This window comes from Pseudorca crassidens, chromosome 2 (assembly GCF_039906515.1).
Source record: "Pseudorca crassidens isolate mPseCra1 chromosome 2, mPseCra1.hap1, whole genome shotgun sequence".
NCBI classification, from domain to species: Eukaryota; Metazoa; Chordata; class Mammalia; order Artiodactyla; family Delphinidae; genus Pseudorca; species Pseudorca crassidens.
In genome coordinates, this window is record NC_090297.1 from 123,923,485 (window position 1) to 123,951,281 (window position 27,797).

General features: G+C 47.4%; 2 protein-coding genes across 24 annotated transcripts in view; one reads left to right on the forward strand and one right to left on the reverse strand.

The window, feature by feature from the left end:
- DCAF6 (DDB1 and CUL4 associated factor 6) overlaps positions 1 to 10,251 on the forward strand; it is a 172,510-nt gene extending 162,259 nt beyond the window's left edge. For all 9 annotated transcript variants that reach the window (XM_067728540.1, XM_067728541.1, XM_067728538.1 and 6 more), the window contains 4 exons: positions 111 to 267; positions 900 to 988; positions 2,921 to 3,026; positions 9,790 to 10,251. In XM_067728540.1, coding sequence (XP_067584641.1) covers positions 111 to 267; positions 900 to 988; positions 2,921 to 3,026; positions 9,790 to 9,854 — 417 coding nt within the window. In that variant the 3' untranslated portion in view covers positions 9,855 to 10,251. The remainder of the gene's footprint in view (positions 1 to 110; positions 268 to 899; positions 989 to 2,920; positions 3,027 to 9,789) is intronic.
- GPR161 (G protein-coupled receptor 161) overlaps positions 8,356 to 27,797 on the reverse strand; it is a 52,677-nt gene continuing 33,235 nt past the window's right edge. For 10 of the 15 annotated variants that reach the window (XM_067728548.1, XM_067728553.1, XM_067728552.1 and 7 more), the window contains 3 exons: positions 23,751 to 23,855; positions 20,370 to 20,486; positions 8,356 to 18,325 (listed from right to left, as the gene is read on the reverse strand). In XM_067728548.1, the coding sequence (XP_067584649.1) occupies positions 18,060 to 18,325; positions 20,370 to 20,486; positions 23,751 to 23,855 (488 nt within the window). In that variant the 3' untranslated portion in view covers positions 8,356 to 18,059. The remainder of the gene's footprint in view (positions 18,326 to 20,369; positions 20,487 to 23,750; positions 23,856 to 27,797) is intronic. The other 5 variants (XR_010941194.1, XR_010941190.1, XR_010941191.1 and 2 more) reach the window with 5 other exon arrangements.

The following is a 27,797-nucleotide window of genomic DNA, read 5'->3' on the forward strand; positions in this document are numbered from 1 at the left end:
AATTTTTTATTTTCTGAGCCAATTAACTGTTTTAACTTGAGAATAGAATAAATCTTTTTTAATAACTTTGATTTGAATTCTCTTATCATTTCCTTTTTTTTAACCCTTAGATAAAAGAAGCCAATTTCTGGGGTGCTAACTTTGTAATGAGTGGTTCTGACTGTGGCCATATCTTCATCTGGGATCGTCACACTGCTGAGCATTTAATGCTTCTGGAAGCTGATAATCACGTGGTAAACTGCCTGCAGCCACACCCGTTTGACCCAAGTAAGATGACCTTTTATAAGGCAAGGGCTAGAAATCATTAGTATAATTAATCAGCTTCAACGTTTTCCTAGTTGTTAATATAAAAATAATCCAAATTATCCTAGTAGGCAGCCACTAGGGTCAAGTATTACTATTTGGGGTTTAAAACAAAAAACACTTATAACCTGCTTTGGGCAGAAAATATGGGGAAATAGGTTAACAAGTTTATACTCCTAAGAGTGCTTCTAAGTTTTTTCAGCTGTAAGAGGTTTGGCTGATTGAACTTTTCACTACTTAACCAAATTGAACCTCCAAGCCTTTTAGTCTTCACATGTCTGAATTAATTTACCAGAACAAAGGAGCATTGGCTTGTCCTTGCCTTCCATTTGAAATTGCCCGTGTTTCTCATAAAAGAGCAGTAAGTAAGAAAAAAATTTGAGTGATTTCAAGATGGTCTTAAAATTGTGTTCTAGAGTTACTTTTAGGAAATCTTCAAAATAATATTCTCAGTTAACAACTAAATGTATCAGTACAATTTCCATTCTAACTCAATTTTGCTGAACATATACATACATGCATATATACATTATAAATGTACATGAATTAATGGCATATTTCTAAGCTTTATATTAATGTGAGCATTTTATTTCTAGTTCTAGCCTCGTCTGGCATAGATTATGACATAAAGATCTGGTCACCCCTAGAAGAGTCAAGGATTTTTAACCGAAAACTCGCCGATGAAGTAAGATTTTTATTATACTTATTATAGAACATATGTCACTTTGTTCCTGAACTGCTGTTTGAAGAAGAATCAAAGCAGCTCATTTTGTTATTAGCTGGTAACATAAAACAAGTTAATTCATTTAATGAGGTCAAATTTTAAGAAAAAGAAAAGTCAAGAATAAAACATGCCCACAATACTAGAGAGGTAAAAATTGGAATATTATTTGGATAAGTAGAATATTGATTATTGGTAGTAACAGATATAGTATATTGTAGTTGAAGAAACATAGGGTGACTGTTTGTGCTTATTGCAATGAAGAATCATTAAAAAAAACACTATGTCCTTTTAAGAAAATAGTTTTGCTATAGCTGTTCTCCATAATCATAGCCAAATAGGTAGCAGAACAAACGATTGGAGACTCTTTTCCTTTACGATTATATTTTAAGATTTCCTCAGCTTCTGAAGCTACTGTTACATCACTAGTTTTCAAACTGAGTTCTCTGAAGCTCTAGGTTTTTTACAGAATTGGAAGCAGGAAGATGCATGATATGAAAGCTAAACTCTGGGCATTTCCTTCCCAACTGCAACGAGGGTTTTCATTTTTGGGTTTCCGTATAAGATTTCTTATGAAAATAAGGATCCATTGCATTAATCAGCTACTAACTAATTGTTGAACTTCTGTGAGGAGGGGATTGCAACTAAGGTTGATACTACCCCCTCTTAAAACAGTAAAATAAGAGTTCATTGCTAAAAATATTAATGAGTTGGAAAACTAGTTCTCTAGACCAAGGTTGACAGTTCACAGTGAAATTCCCACGTATACTTTTACTCATTTAATAGACATATATAAAACACTTGGTGTATGTCAGGCACAGTGCTGAATTTAAAAAGATAACCCCCTCCTTCAGAACTTAAAGACTCGTGGAAAAAACAGACCTATAAACAGCTAGAATATAGTGTGCTCAGTGTCAGAGATGTACACATAGTGTTTTGGAAGCCTGTAGAAAGGAACAGCCATGCTTGCAAATGGAATAGATGGGATGGGAAGGTCTTCACAGAGGAAATAAGAATTGGACTGAGTTTCCTAGGCATACAAGGATCAAAGGAACATTTGAGATAGAAGGATCAGTGTGCTTCAAGTTACTGTAAGGTAAGTGAACCACCAGTGTGCTGAAACCTAGAGGACACATATGAAAGCAGCTCAGTTGGACTAAAAAACTAGGTTGGGGCATGGTTGTAAAGGGCCCTGTCGGGCACCCCGATGAGTTGAAAAAGTATTGTAATATCATTGGGGGACTGCTGATCAGGTTAGCATCTTTTTCTTCCTCTCATGCTTTCCTTTCTTTCTTCCTGTTTTTCCTTTGCCATGACCTTTGCTTTTCCTCTTTCTTTTTTCCTTTGCCTGTGATTATCCATTAGCTCCCTAGGTGTTCATGGATGTTCATTTAGTCCAATGCTTGGTACTTAAGACAAAATTCATTGGTAACTCTTATCCAAAGGTTTATTTTTCAAGATTACTTTGCTTCAGTCAAGGTAACATTTTTCTTGAGGGACCCAAGTGACCCAGGGATAATAATTTAACACTGCTCTGTCACTAGAAGTATCAGTTCTACTAGATGGGAAAATAATAAACAGACACAAAGTAGACTGCTCTGGAAAACAAATTATAAGTAAAAATAAATTGAATTCTTGAATGTTTTAAGTAGCCTCAAGGTTTGACCTTTGTCTTTCTGCCAGTTGAAAGAGTAGTGTTCTCTGATCTTACTCTGTCGAATGCAAGTTAAAGTAATTATTTGGTACTGAGTAGCCTTAAGGTGGAAATATAGACATATATAGATACATATGAAGAATGAAATAATTCCTGCTAATTTTTTACTGTTCTCCTAATCTCTAAGGAAAAGGTACAGTTACCCTGTGATCTTTGACATGGTTATTTAACTTGCCTCATAGGTTATAACTCGAAATGAACTCATGCTGGAAGAGACTAGAAATACCATTACAGTTCCAGCCTCTTTCATGTTGAGGATGTTGGCTTCACTGAATCATATTCGAGCTGGTAAGAACTGTCAGTGTACTATTAAAATCATTATTATATTTGAAAAACATTATTATTTAAGATCTACTTTAAAGGGATTTATTTTTTAAAAAAAGGGGGACTTCCCTGGTGGTCCGTTGGTTAGGACTCCGAGCTTCCACTGCAGGGGGCATGGGTTCGATTGGTTGGGGAACTAAGATCCCGTGTGCCATGCGGCACAGCCAATAAAGTGAAGTGAAGTGAAGTAAAAAGTAAAGTAAAAGTAAAAAGTAAAGTAAAAATTTCCTTAAATTACAAAGTCAAGGCAGCTTAACTTTTTTTTTTTTAACACAAGAGAAGTTTATTTCTTGCTGACATTAAGTCCTCTCAGAGGGAACAGGTGCATGGAAGGCAGCTTAACTTTTGAATGAGTTCTATGAATTCTTGATCTTAGTACAGTAATTTATATCCCCATGAGCCAACTTTATTGAAAAGTGTCAAAGTGAAAAGATGAAGTCATTTGAAAATTTTATCAGCTGTGCTTTTCTTCTCAGAGTGGAAGATCATACCATAAACCTTAAGATACGTTATAGTAAGGACCCTTTAATGGTAGGTTTGGTCAAAATCAGTCACAGCCCAGACAAAAATAAATGTAACATGTTACTACAGAGGTTGAAACAGATAGCTCAGTATGTTTTTTTCAGTATTTTTTTGTTTTAGATGATAAACTGTGAGGTTCAGTGCCACAGATACAAAATTGTGTATATTATAACTAATATTCAAGAAGGAATGGAATAACCTGTGTTCATAACAGTAGAAAATATCCAGTATCCATTATAAACAAAGTGTTTATCACTCTTCACTGATATCACAAATTTCTTCATATGTTGGGTATTATTTAATAAAAACCACCACCACCATTTATGGAATACCTGTAATGTATCAGGCAATATACCAGTCGTTTCACAAATTTACCCTCAGTTAGCTCCAACCCTTTACAAAGTAGATTATTTGTAATAACTCACCCCAGGTCACATAACTGATAAATGGTAAAGCCTGAATTTGAAACTAGCTTCCAAGCACTTACTCCCCTTTTACCTACAAATTTCACTTTCGGGAACACGTTCAAGTCATGAATAAGACACGCAGTCCTCTGGAGGACCTGACCTCAAACTGCTTTTCTAGTGCATTCTTTCCTTTTCTATCCACTCCATCCACTCTGGCCCTCTCTGAATTTGGGGGTACATCAAACTCTTTCCCACTTCAGAGATCTTTCTAATCATGATGTCCCCTCCCATCCTCACTCTTTATTAGGATAACTTCCATTTCAGACCTTCAGGTCTATATAAGCAGTAGATTATATATCACTTTCTCAGAGCGTGGGGAAGGGAGAGCTAAGTATTCCAGGCAAAATAAAGAGTATGTAGCATTTGTCTAAGTCCTGGAGGAGAGAGACTGTAGTACATCTGAAGCATTGAAAGAAGCCCCTTATGTCTGTAATTAAAAGAGCTGGAGAGAAAATAACCCTCAAATTGTAAATATTAACTGTTACCAGGAAAGAGTGAAAATTTCAAATAGTCAAAACAAAAAATAAACCTAAAATGTAAACAGAAAATGTTTGTAGTCCAACAAAATATTATTGTAGTACTTCTAACCACTGTAACATCTTTTGATCTGTTTTCTTCAGTAACAATCAGTAACCTTTAAAATTCACTTGGATTTCTGATTTGAGGAGGCAGCATTTTATAGAACAAGAAAAACATTTGCTGATTATGACAACTAAAATTTGCTTGTTCTTATGAAGAGTTCATCTGGTGAATGGTTCTTCCTGAGTTTTCCTGTAGGAAACTAATTCTCCTTTCATTTGTGCAAGAATCTATTTTATTTTTTCTAATAAATTTATTTATTTTTGGCTGCATTGGGTCTTCATCGCAGTGTGCGGGCTTCTCATTGCGGTGGCTTCTCTTTGTTGCGGAGCACGAGCTCTAGGCGTGTGGGCTTCAGTAGTTGCAGCATGCAGGCTCAGTAGTTGTGGCTTGTAGACTTTATAGAGTGCAGGCTCAGTAGTTGCGGCGCACGGGCTTAGTTGCTCCTCGGCATGTGGGATCTTCCCGGACCAGGGCTCGAAGCCGTGTCCCCTGCATTGGCAGGTGGATTCGTAATCACTGCGCCACCAGGGAAGTCCAAGAATCTATTTTAAATAGTTGCTAATGTGTCAATGGTTCGTTAACTAATAGTTATTACCATCCTTCTTTGATTTTAGAATTAGATGTTTTATAATATAAAGGTTCCCTTTCTTCTATTTCTTTTTGTCAGCAGTCAAGGTTTAGTCAGCTTAACTCACCCTCTTGTTTCTCTTAGGTAAAAGACTAGATAGAAAAAGGTACCCAAGAGTTTGTATTTCTGCTGCTTTTATCCTTAAGATGTCTAGTTATTTGATGAGTCAACTACTCCTTTCCTCTCCTTCCCTTCATTGTCCTGTATTCCAAGTACAATAATGTCTGTGTATTCAAGGAGAGTTAGTAATAGACTTTGATCATGGAAGCACAATCTAGCCACAGAATACTTCAGCCTTTCCATTACTGCACAAGGCTTCCTGGGAAATCAGCTCCTTCCTGCTTAAGCTGTGATTTTTAATGAAGAGTGCACTTTAAATCCCCCTTTTAAAACTACAAATACCTGGTTCCTATCCATTAAAGATTCTCATTCATTTCGTCTGAAGAGGGTTTGAGCTCCTGCATTTTAAAAAAGCAACCAAAATTATTCTCATGAATGCTGTACTGAAGACTTTTAGTCTAGGCAACTTCTTGAGAGAGAAAGGCAGTTCTGAGATTCCTAGAAGTTTTGACAGGCTTTGGAGAGATGGTGTGTGAACCATTCTAATCTTTTCTAAAATACGTTAGAATCTGATCAATGTACTCTCCTCCTTAAAATTCTCCTGGGCCTCCTCATGCTCTTAGGATAGAGTTCAAATATGTTAATATGGTTTATAAAACCCTGAAGCATCCCTTCATACCTCTGGACCTTGGCACACGTACATCTAGATAGCCACAGTGTTCTCCACGATGGATCTATAGAGCGTAACATCATATTGAGCTCACAGGCACTTACCCAGTCATACACAGATTCACTCCATCAATTATGGTAGCTTTACTCCAGAATAGAATCCATATTCATCTACCTTGGTCTCCCTGCTTCTGCCCTCGCCTTCATACAATCTGATTTCCACAGCACAGAGGGAGCTTTTTAAAACATGGGTCAGGGACTTCCCTGGTGGCGCAGTGGTTAAGAATCTGCCTGCCAGTGCAGGGGACACGGGTTCGGTCCCTGGTCCAGGAAGATCCCACATGCCGCGGAGCAACTAAGCCTGTGCGCCACAACTACTAAGCCTGCACTCTAGAGCCCGCAAGCCACAACTACTGAAGCCCACACGCCCTAGGGCCCAGGTGCTGCAACTGCTGAGCCCACGTGCTGCAGCTACCGAAGCCCACAATCCTAGAGCCCGTGCTCCGCAACAAGAAGAAGCCACCGCAATGAGAAACCCACTCACCGCAACTAGAGAAAGCCCGCACACAGCAACGAAGACCCAACACAGCCAAAAATAAAACTAAAACGTGGGTCAGTAAACTTTTTCTTTAAACGGCCAGACAGTAAATAGGCTTTGTGGGCCATGTGGTTTCTGTTGCAGCTACTCATTTCTGACATTGTGGTGCAAAAGCAGCCATAGATAATATGTAGATCAAGGGCATGGCTCTGCTTTAATAAAACTTTATTTACAGAAATAGGCTGTGGGAGGATTTGCACAGGGGCCATAGTTTGCTGACCCACTTTTTAAAAATATACATTAGGTTATGTCACCCTTGCTTAAAATTCTCAGGGACTCCCCAGCTGCTCTTAAAACCCAGACTTCATACGCTGATCTACATGACCTAGACCTGCCAGCCACTGAGTCGACACATTCCAGTTTTCTCCTCGCCCACTACATTTCAGCCATAAATGGCTACTTTCCTCTTCAGATTCGTCAAGCTTGTTAGCATATTTAGGACCTTTTCACTGGCTGTTTCCTCTGCCTTTTAGGCAACTTCGTCCCCCAACTTCACTAATAATTGAACATACAATTGAGGTCTCAGCTCCAGTGTTACCTCCTTAGAAAAGTCTTCCCTAGTCGCCCAGTGTGAAGTTGTTTCATGTGCCTTCTCACACCCTCCTTCTCATTCAGTCACTCTCTGGTCATTGCCTATTTCATCAAGTACTTATTCTAACTTCATTTCTTTATTTTTGTCTTGCTACACAGATTAAAGGAGAAAAATACCTTTCTTATTTTCTGTTTTTCTCCTCTAGAAAGTGAGCTCATTAAGACCAGAGACCTAGTTTGTCTTATTCACAGCTGGATAGCTAGCTTCTAGAACAGTGCCTAGCATATAATAGTGTTTCGTGAATGAATGGGTGAACAAATGAATGAACTTCTAGTATCAAATCTTTAGCTAACGATGAGTCTTGTATTGACTCTGTTTTGTTGGAACACAGGTTTCCTTGGGGTATTTTTTTCATATCTCCCTTGTCCCCTCCCCACACCCCCAGCAAACTTAGTATCTCTTCATGATCTTATCTTTTCCGATCAAAAATAATTTCTTGAAGAAATATTTCTAACAGAGAATTACAGGAACCTTTCCACAAATGTAAACCTTACTTACAGGAGCAGTTTGGTGTTGTCAACTTTCGAAAACAGTGGATACAGAAGTGATTATTTCTAGTTTTCATTTAAAAGAACACAGTGTTCTCAGATCTCCGTGGTCTGTAATTACCAGCCAGAGATTTGTGAAAGTGTTGAACTGCTTATCAGTTTTCCTACCTCAGTAGCACTTTGTGGACAAAAAGATTTCATTTAATTTATTCTTAGAAGTTGGGTTTCTATTCTGAGACATGACTTGGCAGCAGTTAAGTGAGAAGGATTTGAGAAACGGACAGCTGTTCTGCCCTCTTCCTCATTCCACAAGCCACTGTCAGTTACCGTGTGACCCGTATGAGACTCCAGGGGCCCTCCCTCGCCTTCTTGTTACTTGCTTTGGACTCTGCAGAATTCTAATGTCTGCTGTAAACTGCTTGATTTGAAGGCTGTGACATTTCCTCCTTCCCCTCCATGTCCCCATCTTCATGCGTAAGTGTGACAACCAGAAAGAATTTGGGCCACCCTACACATTCTGAAATAGGCTGATAGTGCTTCCTCAGTCTCCAGTAATATGACAGAATAGGTGTGTTGAATATACTCAGTTGTTATATCCTATTCACGATACTCTGGTTAAGCAGAATAGCAACTTCATGTTTTTTTCTCTCATGAAAGTATATCATCCAATAAAAAGAGTGTAATCTCTTTTATACTAACATCCCTTAGGTAGCCTTTTATTGATCAGAAAGTCTTCCACTGTGTTTAGATTCCTTAGTGACCTGTGAAGGTCTGTCATCATCTTATTTTGTTCATTTATTTTACAAATGTGTATTGAACACTTATTATATAATAATAACTAAAATTTGTATAATTCAGGTTACAAATCATACACACATACATTATCTCATTAGTTTGACATTGAAATGGCGTTGGCGTAGAGGGGATTTAATCTAATTCACTTGGACAATTAAACATACAATCCCTTCTGTATACTGGTGTTGTTGACTTAGAATCCAATGGGAGTGTTTAAGCCTCTGTAGATAATAAAATCTCAGGATTCCGTTTTCTCTTGGTGTTGACAGTGGGACGGAACTGTTTCCCCCGTGTCTAAGCCTTTTTTCCCACAGCTTACCCTGGAGAAATCTTTCTGTGATAGAAAGGGTTCCACGCTAGTGGTGGTAGTGATTCGGTACTGTTGCCTTCTTTACATACCCTAACGTAATATATCTTATCTTAGTAAAACTGACGTTCATTTATTTGATAAACCTTCATTGAACCTCTCATACTAGACCCTTAGGACATAAAAGAAATAACTACCATCTTCCCAGGAGCTCTCAGTCTAGTCTGTAAGAAGACAGGCAAACAAGCTATTACTGTAATTATTACACGATACACACAGAATATTCTGGAGTGTGAAGGAAGGAGTTCATAATTCTGCAGGTTGGGTATTTGAAAAAGTCTGGGGGAAGTTTCACACAGGGAATAATAGTCGTATCGAGATGAGTAAGCAGAACCATTACAGCTGAAGAACTGGGTGAAGGTGTCCCAAGCAGAGGAACAGCAAGTGTAAATCATGGAACTTGAGAGGACGTGCCGTGCTCACTCGCCGGGCTGTAATTGTACACTCCCTTGAGTGTTCAGTCTAGATAAGCTCCTTGATGACAGAGACTGTGACTGTTTTGGTCACCATTGTATCCTGGAACATAGCAGATATTTAAGAAATGTTTTTATAAACAAATACACAGATCCTCAAGAACGACCACCAAATTCTCTCGCACAGCTTGCCTCTCACTCCCCTTGGTGACACCTGATACACCTCCTAGGGCTCCCAGGCTCCCAGGAACACGGTTTGAAATCATTGCAGTAGACCACAGTAGATCAAGATCTTTAGGGTTTTTTCTTTGTACTTTTTATATCTTTGGAATTACATGAATATTCAAAGTTGAGAGTGCTGTGTTTCCTTTACTCTTTGTCTCCAGAGGCAAAAATAACTTTTCTACACACAGCTGTGAACTGATTTTTACATGATGATGTGCTGAATTATATACATTTTAATCAGTTTTGAACAAAAGGCATTGAAACTTATTTTAATTGTAATAATAAAGGTATTTCGTTTTGTCTCATATCTGTGTCTTCCAGACCGGTTGGAGAGTGACAGATCAGAAGGCTCCGGTCAGGAGAATGAAAATGAGGATGAGGAATAATCAGCTCTTATTGGCAAGCACTTAGATGTTCGGAAATTTGTATAAGACATTTATATTTTTTTCTTTACAGAGCTTCAGTGCAATTTTAAGGTTGTGGTTTTTTGGAGTTTTTCCCTTTTGGGGGGATGACCTAACATTGGTTTGGAATGATTGTGTGCATGAATTTGGGAGTGTGTGTAAAACAAAACTAGCGAAATGTTTTAAAAACTTTTTGCCATGTATGAGGAGTGCTAGAAAATGCAAAGTGCAATATTTTCCCTAACCTTCAAATGTGGGAGCTTGGATCATTGTTGAAGAGTAATTTTCATTATAGTGAAAATGTTGGTTCAAATAAATTTCTACACTTGCCATTTGCATGTTTGTTGCTTTCTAATTAAAGAAGTTGGTTGTTTTAAGATATCCTGACTTTGACTATTTAATGCCTTGATACCTTGACCCACGTTTTCCAAATCTTTTCTTGTAACCTAAGATTGTCTTTCTTTGTTCTTTTCTAGATTAAATAACCTTTTCAGTTTTGACTTCTGTGTGACAGAATCACATAGAAGAGCTTTTTTTCATTTCTCCTTTCAAAGTACTTTATCTCCACCCCCAATCATCATCTCTCACGATCAGTGGTCCCTCATTACCTGAGTTCAGGGGTCAGGCTATGAGCAATCCCAGAGCATCATGGATACTCACACACCATATTAGCACAAGCCAGTTCTGAGAGCTCTGGCTTCTAGCCTTCCTTTCTCCAACTTCTAGGTTTCAACTGAAAGTGTTGACCATCCAGTCTTCTAATTCCTGGTCTTCCTCCTCTCTGGGGTCCACCTTCACTCGACTTAAGCCATCCACACCCAGGTCTGTGTCTTGCAGGTTACGACTTGAAGCTGCACCTGCAGACTTAACCCTTCAGCCATCCTCTCTCCTGTCTCCTAAACTGTCATGCCCACTCTCATTGGGCCATGAACAGACTCACAGGTGTGGCCAGGCAAAGCATCCTTCTCCCGTGTGGAGACCAGGGATGGTGCCTCCCCGGAACATGGCTGCAAGCCCAAGGACACCTGATGCTGAGAGAAGACAGACTGGCTTTCTGGAGAGAGGAAAAATAACTCTAGTTGGCTCGGTAACTTCAGTTGGACTTCAACATCTAGCTCTTAGCCTGGGCAGGACGCATATGTCTCCATATTAGGAATACGCTGAATGGTCAAAGGGAAAGAAAGGAGTGAGTTAGAAGTTTAGCCAAACAGGGCAAAGGCATGATTTCCAAAAAGTGCCAGGTCTCAGTTTCTGGTACCCAAATAGTTATGTGATCTGCTCAAGCCATGTGACTTCTTTGGGCTTCTGTTTCCTCCTCCCTCAGATAGAGGTAGTCATATTTGCACCACCCATGTCCCAGGGGCTGTGTTAGGACCCCACGAGAGGTTGAAGGGTTTACAGAATAACTGAAAGGACAACTGCGGCACACAATATGACACTACAGAGGGATTATGCCATAGAGAAGTGCTGGAAAACCGACAGCCCAGACTGGAGTACTCAGTGGGGTCAAGGGTGACTCTGGCAGGAAGAGCAAGAGGAGAAAATCAATGGCGTTTGTTCACTCTGGCGCAGGATGTCGATAGTGGAGGAGGCTGAGCAGGTGGGAGTGGGGGGATTCTGAACTTTTTGCTCAGTTTTGCTGGGAACCTAAAACTGCTCTAAAACTGTTCTTTTTTTTTTAAAACCCAAACATTACAAAGTGGTATTTGTCCAAGGAATCAGGCCCCCTGCCTTTAGCGATTTTGTAGTTTGGGTGTTATATGTTATAAAGGAGCAGGGCAGGCCAGACAAGCAGTCAAGGAGGCAGCTAGGAGAGAAGACATTCTACAGAGGCAGAGTTCACGAGTCCTGGCCGCTTCCATGGTCCAGTGTTTGTTGCAGGGGAGACAGTGGACCCCAGGGCTCACTTACCCACTTAGACAAGGAATGCGGCTTTAGTGGTGGCAGGTGTTGGGTCAGACAGAGGTGGTGGGCTCTGTGCCTTGAGGCTGTTCCAAGTCTCTGATAATCTACCACCCGCCCTTTGACTTCGGTTATGGGATGGACATATCGAGAGACAGCACTGCTATTCATTAAACCTCCTTTAGAACTCTGGGTTAACAGTGTTTGTTTGTTGTCTCTTTCTTGGTCACTTCCACGCCACTTAACGATATTCCATGAAGCTAATTTTCTTGCGGGAATTCATGAAAAACACATGGATGGATGGACCCAGGCGACTGTGGTATGGACTGTGCAACGGTTGGCCCCTTCCTGCTCAGTCTCCTTCCTCTCTTTAGCCCATGGGAAGGGAGGCTGGAGACAGAGACAAGTCTGTGGAAAACAGGGGTGGGGGTAAAGGGGGAGACATCCGAAAACGTCCACAAGCTCAAGCACAAGTTCACAATTTGCTCAGCCCTACACAGACCAAAACCCAGATACTTAATCAGGTAAACAAAACTATTCTAAGTACACTCTTACTTTTTGATAAATATTGGTTTATAATAATCCTAAGCATTTTTTAATCTTAAAAATAAGCGTCCAAAAACTTCAAGTGAACTATATTTTAGGATCAGCTGGTCTTTATCTTGAAGGTTGGTTTTGAACCACCTTTGCATCCAGGGGTCCCTTATCAGAACACAGCATAGGGCTCTGTCCCTTAAGCATGTCCACGTCACTGACAGACCTATTTCCAGCCAGACAGGCTCTTTCCCCTGGCCGCCTGCCCGGGCCTGTGATCCTCCCTAGGACTGTCTTTTCCTTTGGGAGGGTCAGACTCACCAATGATTAGTGATACTTCAAGATGGTGGTGTCAAAAGGAAAAACAGGGCTTTCCTGGTGGCGCAGTGGGTGAGAGTCCGCCTGCCGATGCAGGGGACATGGGTTCGTGCCCGTCCGGGAAGATCCCACGTGCCGCAGAGCGGCTAGGCCCGTGAGCCATGGCCGCTGAGCCTGCGCGTCCGGAGCCTGTGCTCCGCAGCGGGAGAGGCCACAACGGTGAGAGGCCCGCAAACCGCAAAAAAAAAAAAAAAAAAAAAAAAGGAAAAACAGAAGTGGCTTTTAATTCTTAAGCTGTTAATACTGCTCAGGAAAATGCTTTCTGAGGGAAATGAACACAGCTTTGCGTACTTTGTTCTCCTGAAAATAACAGTGAGCAGAACTGTGCTCTTGGTAATCTTATGCAGATTTGAGTTTGTGCTTTGAATTCTTTCCAGTGAATCCAGCCACCTTAGGCCTGCAGTTTTTTATAGGTCTGGCAAGCAGATATTCCAGTCTCCCAAACTCCTTGCTTTACAATAGTCCTACCTACCCAGTAAAGCCCTACTGGCCTTCTAATAATGATGACTGTTAACTATCCCTCATCCTCCTCGAGCTGCAAAGCTGGCTCTTTCCCTCTCTCAGTCACATGGCCAAGACCTGGCGTTTCAGCCCCCACCCTGGCTTAATCTCCTTTGAGACCTTGGACAATTCCCTTCACCTCCCTAGGCCTCCTTGGATTCTGTGTGTGCCCCTTCCCAACCCAGAAGGACGGTCCGGCTCTGCCCCCTCTTGTAGTCACATACGACTGTGCTCACAGCCGTTTTCCTTTGCTTCAGGGTGAAAAATGTGATTTCCCTTCACTCTCCCATGGAATTCACCTGGGGTTCTGTGTACACTGTGGGTGGCAGCATGGACTCCTGCCCCTGCGCTGCCTCTTCCCTCAGGGGCTCGGAGACTCAGAGAATCTGAACCCCAAAGCCAAGGCCAAGCAGTCACTGTCACTGCAGGATGGGGCTGCCCTGAGACTCCAGGTCACATCTCAGGGAGAGCATCCCTTCTGGGCTGTAAGGGAGCTCAAAGCTGAGCTTGTGCTTTGATTCCAGATGCCACAGCAGCCTGGGGCTCTACCATCTTCGATAGCCAGTAACAGAAAAGCTCAGTTTCGCCCCTTCAGATCTCCTGAATCCCAAGTGCCACTTAGCCTTTACCCCCTCCTCTCTATCGTCTTCTCCTTTCTCACCACATCCCTTCATGCTGTACGGCAGACGTGACGATTCCTACGGCAACAACCTTCAACACCTCTTATCTAGGATAACGGTTATCTTTTTAAGATTCTCACTTCTTATCACCAGAGCCCTGTAAAACAAGAATAATACACCCACCTGCAGAGTGGAGAAGAAACAGCAGGGGTTCAGCATCCGCTATGCCCCAGGCACTGTGCTGGATGCCCTAATCCACATAATCAGAGGGCCCCCTGGAGTCTGTGTCCCCACATAAAAACAGAATACAAAGTTCATTTTATAGATGAGGAAACTGCAATACAGAAAGATCGAGTAATTAGCCCAAGGACACCTTACTCAGAAGCAGCAGCGTGGAATCCGAACCCAGAACGTCCCATACCAAAGCCTGCACTATCCCCACTGTATCATTTGCAGTGAGATAAAGCATTTGGAAGTGCCCAACTAATGCCTAGCACATGACGGGCACTCAGATGTCTTAACAGGTCAGGCACACAGTAGGCACTATGTGCTAGTTCCCTGTCTCATCCTTTGGTAGCCACATCACCTTCACAGTTCCTTCCAGACGGGAGACGGCTGGGGCTCAAGGCTGAACCCTTGTCGTGAGTATATCCCGTGGTCCATCCGCAGACCTGTCTCTAATCTGCAAGTATTTCAGGGACCCACTATCAGGATAGACAAAATACTCATCTAGTTAAATCTGAACAGGCCAGTAAAGTCTCTCACTGTATCAAAGCGCTTTTCCTCCCTCTCCTGTCCACTCCAAACTACCTTGGCCTATTGCAAACACTTGAATTAGTCCCGCCGTTCACTCAGAGACTACCCAGCAGCTCCTTAAATGAGAATCAAAGAACATTAGCACCAGATGGCCCTCGTCTTAACATTCCTCAACCCCGTTTCTACAGCAGTGATTTGCTTAAGCTCACACAGCTGAGCACTGGCAGTACCTGCAACCCCGAATGGGGTCACACTTGTAAGCAAGCTAGCTGGGTGGTCCTTTAAAGGCCGAGGACTGCAGTGGAGACCAGGAGCTCAGAGTAGGTGCTCGAAGCCAGAAGCAAACGAGCCTTCAGCTTTACCCTTAGCTCTTCCCGGTGGGGAACTGCCAGCGGCATCGCAGCCACACTGCTGCCACCTAGTGTCGAAGGCCCTGAACTCCAGTCTTGGTGCGTCTGGCCTGGGAAAAGGCTAGGGATTGAGCTGTGTGCTCAGTGGCGTGGCACTCCAGTGCCTTCTGGGTCACACTAGCCCCCAAACCTGGTATCTGGGGTATAGCACTGGGGGGGACACGGTCAAGTGGCAATCTCTATGAAAGAAGCAGAGATGGGCAACAGTCCTAAACGTGGTCCTGTCAAAACCAGAAGATGCAGGACTGAGGTTTTGACGTGAACAAGTGGCCAAGTGTCCCACCTGCCACTGTCCACGTGGCCCCCTCAGGAAGTCCTCAGGCTGCCACTGCACAGCAGAATAAAGCATTATAATGGGCCTGGGTTCAGCGGGGGCAGTTGGGGTTCTGCACTAAGGACAGGGGTCCTCAAAAATCCTCTCAGAAACGTCAGAGCATGTAGGGATTATGTCCTCGCCCTCTCCCCCATCCACCTCCTTTTGCTCTCCTTTCTCTCGCTTAGGCTGAATCAAGGAAAATCTGAATTCATGAATATGGAAAATATGGTTCCAGCTGCCAGACATCCTCCAAGGCTTGGCTCAAACAGTCACCTCCTACATGGTGCTACCCCTAACTCCTTCTAATCGGAAATATTCACCTCCCTCTGGAGCCCACAGTTCTTTCTATAATCATTCATGGACTTTGCAATTTATTAGCCTCAGTCTCTCCCAGGTCTCTCCCTATATGAGAGTGAACACGCTTTAGTGTTAGTACTCACAGAGCCTAGCTTGGTGCCTTGCACACGCTGGAGGTGCAGTGTCTGGTAGATGAATAAATAAATGGACCTCGGTAGAAAAGAGGAAACGCACAGAATGCTTTCAGGAAGCGCAGTATTGCTAGGTTGGCTTAGATTAAATCCTAGTGTATCTAAGCTAGTTTGGGATCAGCCAGTGAGGACTTGGAGGCCGGGAGATGTCTCAGGACTCTCTCCCTAGAGCCCAGCTAAGTACAGTCCAGGGGAAGCACTCTCCAGCCCCTGGGTTGCAAGTCACTTTGCGGCACTCAAAATGCCCTAAGGGGTGGGGGAGGGGTGGCATCGTGGGCTATTCCAACCTAGAGGTAAAGGTCCCTGCCCTGTTCCACCTTGGTGCGTACTAGAAGCTCAGAAGTATGGTCCCTTTAGAAACTAGACAAGGACCAGTGCTAGGAAAAAATACATGCAGAAAACATAAAATGCCCTCAGGTTCCGGAATGCCACCCAGTAGTGACAGCAGAGTCTGACTGATCTGCACATCTCATCGGCAGAACCCAAGGGTGAAACCACCTTCTGATCCTTCCCACTCCCATCCAGAATGCAGACCCGTGGCTGGCACCCAACTGACCCACAGGAGTTGCTGATGAGTTTGATCACCATGAAGGTAGCAGCCCCCAGGTCTCAGGAAGTCTTCTGTAAATTGCAGACCAGGGGACCAGCCAACCACTGGGTCTCTGCCACACAGCAAAGAGACACTGCCTCACTGAGAGCTAGCTAGACCCCAATGGAACGCCACAAACGTGATTCCCTTTCTGGGATGGCTGCCTCATAGCAGACGCAGGTAGATCTCCTCAGAATGTACCCTCTGCTGACCCCCCGGAATTCTGAAGGCGGGGAAAGGCCTGCACTTGGCTGACCTAATCGCCCAAGCTGAAGGGCAGGCACAGGTGGTTCACGTCACCACAGCCACCGCTCCAAGCCCACACATGTGACGGCCATCCCAGCTCCAAGGGAGAGAGACCTAACATACAAGCCACAATGCGTGGCCCACTTCCGCCTCTGCCCCCATTGATGTGTCTTGCCGGCTGGCATCCTGTCAGAACGGTGCTCCAGACACATCGGATCAGCCCACGTACCCGGGCTTGCAGCAGTGCTTCACGTGCCCACTAGAAACCACACTCCAAAGCTGTGCAAACGTTGGTCCATGGGTCACTTTTTTTTTTTTTTTCTAACTTACAAATTCAGAGGACATCAAAGATCAGAGTTAGAAATGATCCTGGCCACCATTCAATCCAACTCCTCACTCCCTTATCTTATTTTCCAGACGGCCTAGAGGTGACAGGGAGTCCCAATGACATGAGGAAGGTACGGCGGAGCCGGGCCTGCACGCAGGTTGCTGATGCCAGGTCCAGCGTTTCTTCAAGTCTGTCTCGTCTTACACTGCTCAGGGCGGGGAAATGGTAGCTGCTGCCTACGGGAGTATTCCCTGGAGGCCAGCTAATCGAAACAGTCCATCAAACATCACAAGCCGAGTCTATTCCATGAGGTCTTCCTATGTGAAGGGGATTCCCTCCAACGATAACAGTATCTCTAGTTCCCAGCAGCGCTTGGCCCCATGGCCCTTTCAGGCTCAGTTAAGATCGTGGTTTCATCCTAACCAAATGGATTTTTTTGTTTTTTTAAATTCTAGAAATGAAACATCTGGTATCTGCTCCTTCCTCCTGTCTTTTACAGTGGTTTCTCCCTTCTTATGAAATAGCAAAAGACTCAGTCACTAGGGAGGCGGCCCCGTCCTCAGCCACAGCAGCCCCAGGCCTGTTGCGTCCACCCAGCGGCCCGTGAGCTGTCCCTACTAGCACCAGCAGGTGGCGCCACCAGAGGCGAGGTCATAACCAGGACCCCAGGGCGCAGCACCTGGATCTGGGGAGCTCGGCTCCTGGGCTCTCCTCTGGGGACCATTTAGTGTAAAACTGACGGCCCGGCAGGGTCCACATCAACCACCCAGAAGCAGCGTCATCCTCCGAAGGGCCCTGGGAAGGGCTCGCCTCCTGAGGCCTCCGGGACAGTGCGTGGCTGGACCCCCAGGGCACAGGATGTGCAGAGGAGGAAGTGACCCACACGGCGGTCTCCGTCTAAGCCGTGGTCTCTAGATCCCCTCTACGGCCCACCTCCCACAAAGTCTCAGCCACACCTCCGTTGGCTCTGCTTTGTACTCTAGATGCCTCTGGTCCCATCGCTGAGACCTCAAGGAAGCCCACGTGTGGTCTCACAGAGACACGGAAGTCACTTACAGACATTGTGTTCAGTGTTTTTTCTGATGGCTGCACACCAGTGTGTGTTGAGGGCATCCACCCTCACGTCTGCTCCGCGGCTAGAACGTTCCCCTCTTCGATGCTCTGCAGCTGCAGCCTCTGACTCGCGAGAGTTCTGCTGCCTCGGCGGCTCCCAAAGCCAACCCCGGGGACGGTCCGTGCGGCAAGCAAGACCCCAGGCAGCGCCTCCTCCCCAAATAAGTTGACTTTGGCTTCAGCCTCTATGGCTTTGGCCAAGCTGGCTGCGTAACTGTCCAAGGACTTGTGCACTTCGGCTCTCACGTGAAGAACAGGGTTCTTGGCGGCTTCTGAGAGAGAAGGCAGAGCAAAGGTTAGCGAGGGACCAGGACCGTGGCTGTCCCGGGAGAGGCCTGCCCTTGCTTCACTGCCCCTGGGAGCGGAAGCAAACTGAGGTTAAGGGTGTGGGTTCTGGAGTCACAGTCCGTAAGGTGACGATCCTTGACTCCCCTACTTACTATCTGGGAAATCTTAGAAGTGTTTAATCTCACGTCGGTTACCTCATCTGTAAAGAGAAGATCCTGGCACACCCCTTACATCATGGGGTTCCCGTGATAATTAGACAGCTCTTCCTAAGGTGCTTTAGCCTAGGTCTGGCTCATAGAAAAGGCTTGATAAATACTTTCTATTAATGACATTCAAATTTTTACATCTTTGAAAGAGTTCTCTGGTCTTTCAGCTCCCTGGAGTGTATAATAGCTTTGGCTCTAAACTTCCACAAACCTGAATGTGGTCTCTGTCCTCTCCACCCTCGCTCAGAGATTCCCCAAAGCCATGGAGAACCTCAGGACTGGAAGGACATTAAAGGTTCAGGTGCCCCTTCCCCCAGGATTAGGACTCCTGACACCTAAAGTGCACAGGAGGGAAGGAGTGAGGGAGGGAAGGAGGGATGGAGGGAGGGAGAGAGGGAGGGAGGGAGAGAGGGAGAGAGGGAGGGAGGGAGGGAGGGAGGGAGGGAGAGAGGGAGAGAGGGAGGGAGGGAGGGAGGGAGGGAGGGAGGGAGGGAGAGGGCCCTTCAATTTCACATCCATGGCCTTATGACTATTAACCTCACTGCCTGTTTCTCTCCTGACATTTTGGGAGGAACGGCGTATCCCCTACACCTCACGTTGTCTGGAGTAGGCAACTTCCACCCCATTCTCCAGGAAGGAAAGAGGGGAGGACCTCTGCCCTGCCACTCACTCCCGGGAGGACTGACAAGGTCTTACACACGTGCCTGCTCCCTGCCCTGCGTGCAGAGAAGGCGCCTTTGGAACTGCCGTCCCCCAACACGTAGGCTGGATGGGGCAGGCTTGGCCCTATGCTGGCTGGGTGGATTGCGGAGGGCTTCAATCCATTTTTTTTAACACGGGAGTAACATATTATAGAGCCCATGAAGCTGCTAATCCAAGCTCTGTTCTTGCATCCACTCTGCCCGTAAAGCAGACGAGTTGATATCTGCCTCCTTGACGCCCATGACCACCCCTCCATTCATCTGGAATCGGGGAGGGGGTGGTAGAAGAGATGGGACAAATTATGAACCTCAAACTCTGCCCCGGCCCATATTTATTTTGGTACTCAGCATTTCTGAAGAATTTATATCTTAAAGTCCCTGGACTCTTCCACCACATCCACATCCGGCCATGTCGGTGGCTGTCCTCACCACCGGGTGGGATTCAGAAAAAAAGAGATTCTTCCATCTGTGGGCAGCCTGGATGGCTCCTTTGTCGCTCTTCTAATCAGCATATCTGGATGGGAAACTAGACCCCAAGTTCCAGAGGCACCGAGAGCGCTGAGGGCTGAATTCAGAGCAACTGGAGCAGAAAAACGTAGGGACTGGATGACAGCAGAACTCATTCCTCTCACAGGATCCCAGCGCCCCCATCAGCTTCAGAGGCAACAGGCCAATCGAGACGGCGGCCTTTGCCTCCGGGGAAGTCGGCGCACTCACTGGGCAACGACTTCCATTTTCCACGGGAGGAAGCCAGGCTCAAAGAGGGCAGGTTCAGACTCGTAACCACACATCATCCATGAAGGAAAGAAACCGCGGAGGGCTCAGAAACTGTTGTATCCAGTCGGGCAACTTCCTGAGGGAGGAGATGGGAATTTTTTTTGTGTGTGTGTGTGTGTGTGTCTGTGTACGTAGGCCACTGCTTGCCCAGCCTTAGATGCTGCTTGCTCCGAGAGTTGGAAGCCTAAGGACTCAAGTGAGACTGGCAGGCCGGGAGTGACATGGGGCTGGGCAAAGGCGGGAGCCCTGGTGTGCTGGGGATGGGAGCAGGCTGGGCCAAGGAGCTTTCCTAAGATCCTTTCCCTTCCCCCGTTTCCCTGAAGCCGTCAGTCACAGAAACCCACCTTTGATTTGTTCCACTTCATCTTCGAACGTCACTGAGCTCCTCCTCTTGGGTGGGCAAGTGTGGGAGGGAGGGTTGTCATCAGACGTGAAGTCTTCGAGCAGCATGACATCCGTTCCTAAAACCAAGGGCCGATTGTGCGCCTACAACAGGCAACACCAAGTCCTTCTCGCCACCTTTCTCGCCCTCGCTCACACCCCTTGCGTCCCTCTCTCCCCTTTCGTGTATTCAAACCCACAATCAGGTGCAACCAAGTGCCCTGCAGCATTTGCCCAGGACACACACTGTCTCTCGTCCCATTTCAGGGAGTTTGCAGCCAGCCACTGGGGCTGCTTCAGACACACCAAAAATACAGCAGCGTTATCCAGGCGGACGGGTTACCCGCCACAGCGAGCAGACTCACAAGTGATGAGTCTGCCAGACCTGGAATGGGGAAGGGCAGTCGGGCTGAGCGGAGGAGGGGGCTCTATTAAAGGGGCTTTGTGTTCACAGTGATTCTTCTTACAGTGTGAATTTCTATCATTCTAGTTAAAGTATTCCGTGCTAAATAAACATTTCAAACCTGAACATGTAAAGTTCTTTGGGGGCCAAAAAGGGATTGAGAAATATGCCCCCCAAAAAGTGGGGAAAAGGCAGAAAGGAAGGAAGTCCTATGAGAGAGAGCTGGGCAGGTGGGCAGGCAGGGGCGGGGCGGGGGGACCAGTCTTGTTCTGTCTTAGCCTCCAGCTATCAGTCCTTCAAGGCCTTGGTGCTCAGGAAATTAGGAAGAAAGGGGAGCTGGGAGCTCCTCATATGTGGTTTTTTTTTTTTTTTTTTTGCGGTACGCGGGCCTCTCACTGCTGTGGCCTCTCCGTTGCGGAGCACAGGCTCCGGACACGCAGGCTCAGTGGCCACGGCTCATGGGTCCAGCCGCTCCGCGGCATGTGGGATCTTCCCGGACAGGGGCACGAACCCGTGTCCCCTGCATCGGCAGGCGGACTCTCAACCACTGCGCCACCAGGGAAGCCTCCCTCATGTGTTTTTGCAGAGCAACCTGAAAAGGCGTGTTCCTCTAGCGGACTTCACAACATGGTGGTTAAGCACACAGCTTCCCAAATGGGACAGATCTACGATCACAGGCAGGATATTTAGTCCCTCAGCATCCTTCCATGTCTACAAAATGGGGATCGTAATTCTCTCTACCTCATAGAGTTGTTGGGAGGATTTTGAGTTGAGACGTGTGACGATGTGACACATTGCCTGGCGCACAACAGGTGCCTCATCAATGAAAGTCATCACTCGTGAGGACACCGCTAATAAACAGCGGGGCTGAAGCTCACACTCCGGTCTGTGTGACCCCCAAAGCCCATGCTCTTCCTTCTGCCTACAACAGGGGTCCCCAAGCCCCGGGCCGCGGATCGGTACCGGGCTGCGGCCTGTTAGGAACCGGGCCGCACAGCAGGAGGTGAATGGTGGGCACGCGAGCGAAACTTCACCTGCGGCTCCCCCGTCGCTGGCATCACTGCCTGAACCATGCCCTCCCTGGTCCGTGGAAAAATTGTCTTACACGAAACCGGTCCCTGGTGCCCAAAAGGTTGGGGACCGCTGGCTTACGACACTGTCCCCTTACTCCTTTTTGCCTGGTCACCTCCTATTCACTCTTCAGGTTTTCACATCACTTCCTCAGAGAAGCTTTTCTAACACCGCCCTCCCCGCCGACAAGTTCTCCCCAACAGGGGGCACATACGACCCCGTTACGTGTCCTCACAGCACTCGGCTTCCCCTTCCATAGCTCTCATCACCCTTATAACCCTTACTAAAAGCAGAATTATTGAGGTATAATTCGCATCCCACACAATTCACCCATTTAAAGCGCATGGGATGGCCGTCTTTCCCACTAGACGGAAAGCCCCATGAGGGCAGTTTACCACTACATCTCCGGAACCTAGCGCAGTGTCTGCTCAAAGCAAGGGCCTGGCAAGTAAATATCTGTTAAATGAATGAATGTCACTCTGCCTCTGGATTCCTGCTGGTTGTCTGAGAAGAGGGAGAGAGCCCGAGGAGAGACAGAGACCCTCCCGTCCTTCAAGTCACAGCAGGGACTCGGGCCTACAAGGGCGGGTGCTACCAGTGGTTCAAGCCTCCGGGCTGCCAGTGGGAGAACATCCTCAGGGAATGTTCTGCCTGCGGGGAAATGCTCCACGACAGGAGGCCTGGGCTGGGTCCCTGCCCACGGCCGGTCCCCCCGAAATTCCGTGACACAGGCTCAGGCCAAGAAACACAGGTCAAGGCAGAGAGGAGTTTTCCAAAGGTCCCGGCAGGAGAGATGCAAGAGCAGGGAGGGAAATGCCCACAGACAGCCTGCTGTCGAGGGCCAGGATTTGGCACCCTCCCTTCACGCCCAGAACACGGACAGACAGCAGCCCCGGGACGGGGTGCTTCGTCAGCTCCATGAATGACTGACGCAGGGACACCGACAGCCTCTGCCCACGAGCCTCTCATCCAGTCATGAACTGGCAAGCACGGGGTGTGGCATTTGGGTCCCCAGAGCGCCGGCAGCAGACTGTGACATCACAGAGCCTGCCGCTGCGGGGAGGAGTCCTGGGCCGGTACCATCCCCTGGGCCGCAGCTACAGGGAGGGTCTGGAGAATTCTGTTGGAGATGTGTTTCTTTGGGGAGACCGAGTTCCCCATAGGCATGTCGCAGGGCATCTAATGATGGTGACAAGGTATCCGACCTGGTTGGAGCTGCCCTTGATAGAGGGACGGCTGCCCCAGCTCACAAATGGAGAAACGCGAAGGTTTAGAAACAGACTGAGCAGCTTGTCTGAGATAACACAGCTCTTAAAAGTCAATTCGAGGGCTTCCCTGGTGGCGCAGTGGTTGAGAGTCCGCCTGCCGATGCAGGGCACACGGGTTCGTGCCCCGGTCCGGGAGGATCCCACATGCCGCGGAGCAGCTGGGCCCGTGAGCCATGGCCGCTGAGCCTGCACGTCCGGAGGCTGTGCTCCACAACGGGAGAGGCCACAACAGTGAGAGGCCCGCGTACCGCCAAAAAAAAAAAAAAAAAAAGTCAATTCGAGACTGAAAACCAAGCAGGTTGACTCCGGAGCCTGCACTGGACGATGGTTATTATAATTCGAGTAACAACTGACAATCATTTAGCATTTTAACTTTTCAAAGGCTTTCACTTAATTTGAATCTCACAACAACCCTGCATGGCAGAGAGAATAGGAGCTGAGATCCTGTAGAGAGGAGGAAACTGGGGCACAGAGATGCTGAAGAGCCGTGACTGGACACCCAGACCCTTGCCTCTCGCCCCTCCACACCCTGGGAGACATCCCTCTCCCCACCAGCTCCCACCCGGCAGGCACTGGGGAAGCGCGACAGGCGAGGGGCTTACCTGAGTCCTGAGAGCAGCTGAAGCCGGTGTCCCCCGTGCTGCTGCTGTTACCCAGGGGCTGCCCGCCTGCCATGAGTGCCGTGAGGTGTGGGGACAGGCCCAGGTCTGCAAGGCAAGGTCGGCACTGACTGCACAATCCACGGCCCACCCAGTCCCCAGGGGCCTCGCCTCCGCTCCCCTGTCCGCTCTGTCCTCCTCGCAAAGCGTGCTCTCCACGCACTGAGGACACGGAGCTCTTAGCTGCCCTTCCTTCACTTCGCCGCTTGTTCCTATCCCAGGGAGTCTGTGACAGGATTCACTGGGTCCCCCCAGAGGGGAAGCGCTCGTGACAAACGTCAAACACCAACAAGGCAGGTGGGAGAGAAAACAAGGTGAAGGGTCGTGGGAGAAGATCGTGGGATGTTTTTTGAAGAGGCCAAACCCCCAAATGAAGAGGATGTTTGTAAGTTGGAAGGTGGGAAGTGGGCAGTGAAACTAGCCCAGGAAAGAGCTGAGGCTGGCAGAGGGGGAGGCCTGGAAGGAGGCCCCCAGAAGCTCAGGAACTGGAGGTCCAGAGTCTCTGCAGGCAGGTGGGGCTTGATGGAAAGTCTCTACAGGAAGCAGTGGGTCGCCTCCACTGCTGTTCCCAGTTCGGGGTCCAGGCTCCCGTTCCCCATGTTGGCAGGAGAGTGGACAGAGTGAACTGGGGGACTCTGGACTTAGCGACACCAGGCACATGGCAACGTGGCAAAAACCGAGGGAACAATGAGAAGCTACATAGTTACCAGTGGGAGCCTCACCCTGGGCAGAAGACCAGAGACCCCGTCCCCAGGGAAATCCAGCCAGCCAGAGAGAAAAGCCCCACAGACCCCAAGATCTGGGCGCCCCGTGAGACAGCCCAGTCCCACCACCGCCCAGGGCTTCCCGCTGGCTTTCCTGGGCCGACTTACTAACCGTGAGGGACGGTGGAGATCACCAGATACTTAAGGAAAGGCACTAGCAGAAATGGGGAAATAAAAAAGGAAGGGAGGAAGGAGAGAAGGGAGAAAAAAGGATGTCTCGGGAGACGATGCAGGGAGCTTCAGAAAACAAACAGAATTCTAATTGGGTGTCCTTAGAAAATTGAGAAAATAGTGACTCCATGAACAAAAGAGCTGGTGGCCATAAAGACCATGGAGTTAACAAAAAAGGCACTCTTAGCAATTAAAAAAAAGCACAGAAAAGTCAAACTCCTCCGATCTCACGAGGAAGACCTACCTACCTGCCACGAAGGACCACCAGCGTTCCTCCCCAGCAAACCTACAGAGAGGAGACACCTCCACCCTGTACCTTCATCCTAATTCTTCTGAGGGGACAAAGTGACATGACACACATGCCCTCCTTTCTCCTTCAGAGCCACGGAGGAAATGATGGGGGCTGAACCCGTGCAGTCAGAGCACACTGCTCTCAGAAGCTCCCTGTCATGGCCTGTGGGGAAAGCACTTTTGCAAGGAGCCTGCCCCTCTCCTGGGGGCTGGTGTGGAGGTCTGGGGCCAGAGAAGAGCCCAAACATGATCAGCCACCTCCAGGGTCTTGGCCTCAGAATATGACTACGTCTCAGCTGGAAGCCCGGCTTGCGGAGGGGTGGGTCGCCGGGGGAACATCCACTGCCACCCGGGACGGCTGAGGCCACAGTGGGTTCTGGACGCCATCTCTGAGGCTGCAGTGAAAGCCAGGCACAAGTCCTGGTCTCTACCAGTGGGAGAAATCACTGGAGCCAGACCAATGCGGCTCGGCTAAGAGATGTGGAAACAGGGCAGCCGGGCGGCAACTCTCTATTCTGTTTATCCAGCATTTTACCACTGGAGAGTAGACTCAGTTACCCTGAGTTTTTTCACATGAAACAACAACACATCTACTGGGCTGGGCCCAATCCACCCCCTTTCACAAATTTTTTTTTAAAAAGAAAGAAAGAAAAAGGCACAAAACGACAGGCACAGGGATCAGATCAGAAGCCTGGAGTGGCCAGAAGAGTCATGAGTGCCTTTGAGCGGCTAAAAGAACAGAGTGCAATTCTGGGGTGACACTGGCACTTTGAAGTAACCAGAAGACCTCTAGGTGGCGCCAGGAAGGGAACTTGGCAAAACAAGGCAGGAAAATTCAAAGGCCCCAGGGTCTCCTTCCTTCCCTCCAGCCCAGACCTCACAAGGGCATTTCCTCTGAGGAGGGGCATTTCCTCTGAGCAAATGGGAGTCAGCGTCCTTCCCTGCAGAAGACAGCTGGGAAGGCTCTATTCCCAGTTCCAGGAGCTTCGAGCATCACACGAGGGCAGCATTTGGAGAGGCTGGCCTCCCACCATGCCCAGGCCTCCCTCGAAGCCTGGGTTGGGCTGATGTCTGGGTTGTCCACCCCAACTGGGTTGGCGAGTGGCAGAGCTGTTGGAGAAGCCCGTGGCCCTTTCTCCTGAAGGCCCCTTCTTTGCTCCGATCACCCGTAGCCACCTGTCAGCTTTGGAGTTGTCGTCTGGCCTCCCAAGACCAAACGTAAGCATCTAGCTCACGTTTCAGCACTGGAATCAAGGTCCACTCCAGGGCTGACCTACCCACCATGCAGCGGCCCTGCCCGGCAAAGCCCAGGGAGGCCAGAGATCTCAATTCCTAGGGGAGCCCCATGGGAACCTGCTAATGAGACTCACAAGCAGACGTATTGTGGTGGCCCGGTGACAGCCGGCACCCAGGGAAAACCTAAGCTGCTGCACTTCTTCACTTTGGGGCTAACAGAATGAGAAGACCAAAATCCACGGATTATGGCTGAAATCTATATATGAAATAAACATGACTGCATGTGTAAAACTCCTGGCCTCCTGGAGTCAGCAGGAAAGCGCCAGGTGTCTGTGGAATGCCACTTCACTGCACCTGTGCTCACAAGCACGGTTAGGAAAGTTTATAATTCCATGTACTGAATCCTCTGGAGAAAACTTTGCAGATGCCTATGCAAACGGAGAGGAACAAAACCGAGACAGGGCCTCCGAGCCTTTTCTTGCTGGCTTTGGAACAAATCTTACCATCCTTCTTACCGGGGATGCCAGGTGGAAGGCAGAGCTCTCCCTCCTGACCAGAAAGGCTGTGGGCATTCCTGGCGTGGCTGGAGCAGAGCGCGGAGCTGGGGTGGGCACTGCATTCTGCTCTTTTTCCAAGACTCCTGCTGACGCTGTTGCCCACCTCCTGATGTCAGGACGTCCCGGGAAGAGACAGCAGGGATGCCCCCAGCTCCCATTCAAGGGGAAGGCCAGCAACTCAGAACCCCTCATCCCACATGCTCTTCAGCCCAAACACATCCCACAAGACTGCTTTTCCCTCGGTGAGGAGACTGCTCACCGCCTTGGACTTGCCAACCCAACCACAGCGGGTGTTTTCCGCCTGTTTTCACGGCCTCACACGCTCTTCCAGGATAATCTCAAGTGGCTTGTGTGGAAAATCTTGGCCCCCAAAGCAGATGTTTCTTTCTGTTCTATCTACCCTCTCCTCCTCCATTCTCCTTCCTCATTTTTTTCCCTTCCTCATTCTTAACTTCATTGGAATCGAAAACATTTAATGTTTTTTTAATTTTTATTTTTTTGCCTAGAAGGTAAGTGATTTTACAAAATCTGAACAAATAAGTTCATCAGTGAAACGAAACCAAACCCTGAATGTACTCCTCCTGGCTCACAAGTCACATTTGGAATCATGGTCTTGCCAGTGGCAGGGGGTGGGCATTTCAGGAATTAAAATACTGGGGTCCTGAGAGATTTTTTTCTCCTATAGTCAAAATTAAAAGTCCCAGAATTCCTTCCTTTCTCAAGAAGGAACACTCCATCAGTCCCTGAGATAAATCAGTGGCATTGGTTTGTTTAATTGCCACATGGAAAAGACTCCTATCATCACTACCACTGAATACTCATGATAATTAAGAGTTGTTATTTCTTTCCACTCTCTTGAGAGGGTAGGTGGAAGACCTATTTCCTGAGGAGGAAAAATTATCTCGAGCAGCATGAGTTGCCCAAAGTCATCTGGCAAGAGACTAGAACTGCAGTCTGAACTGGAGCTTTCC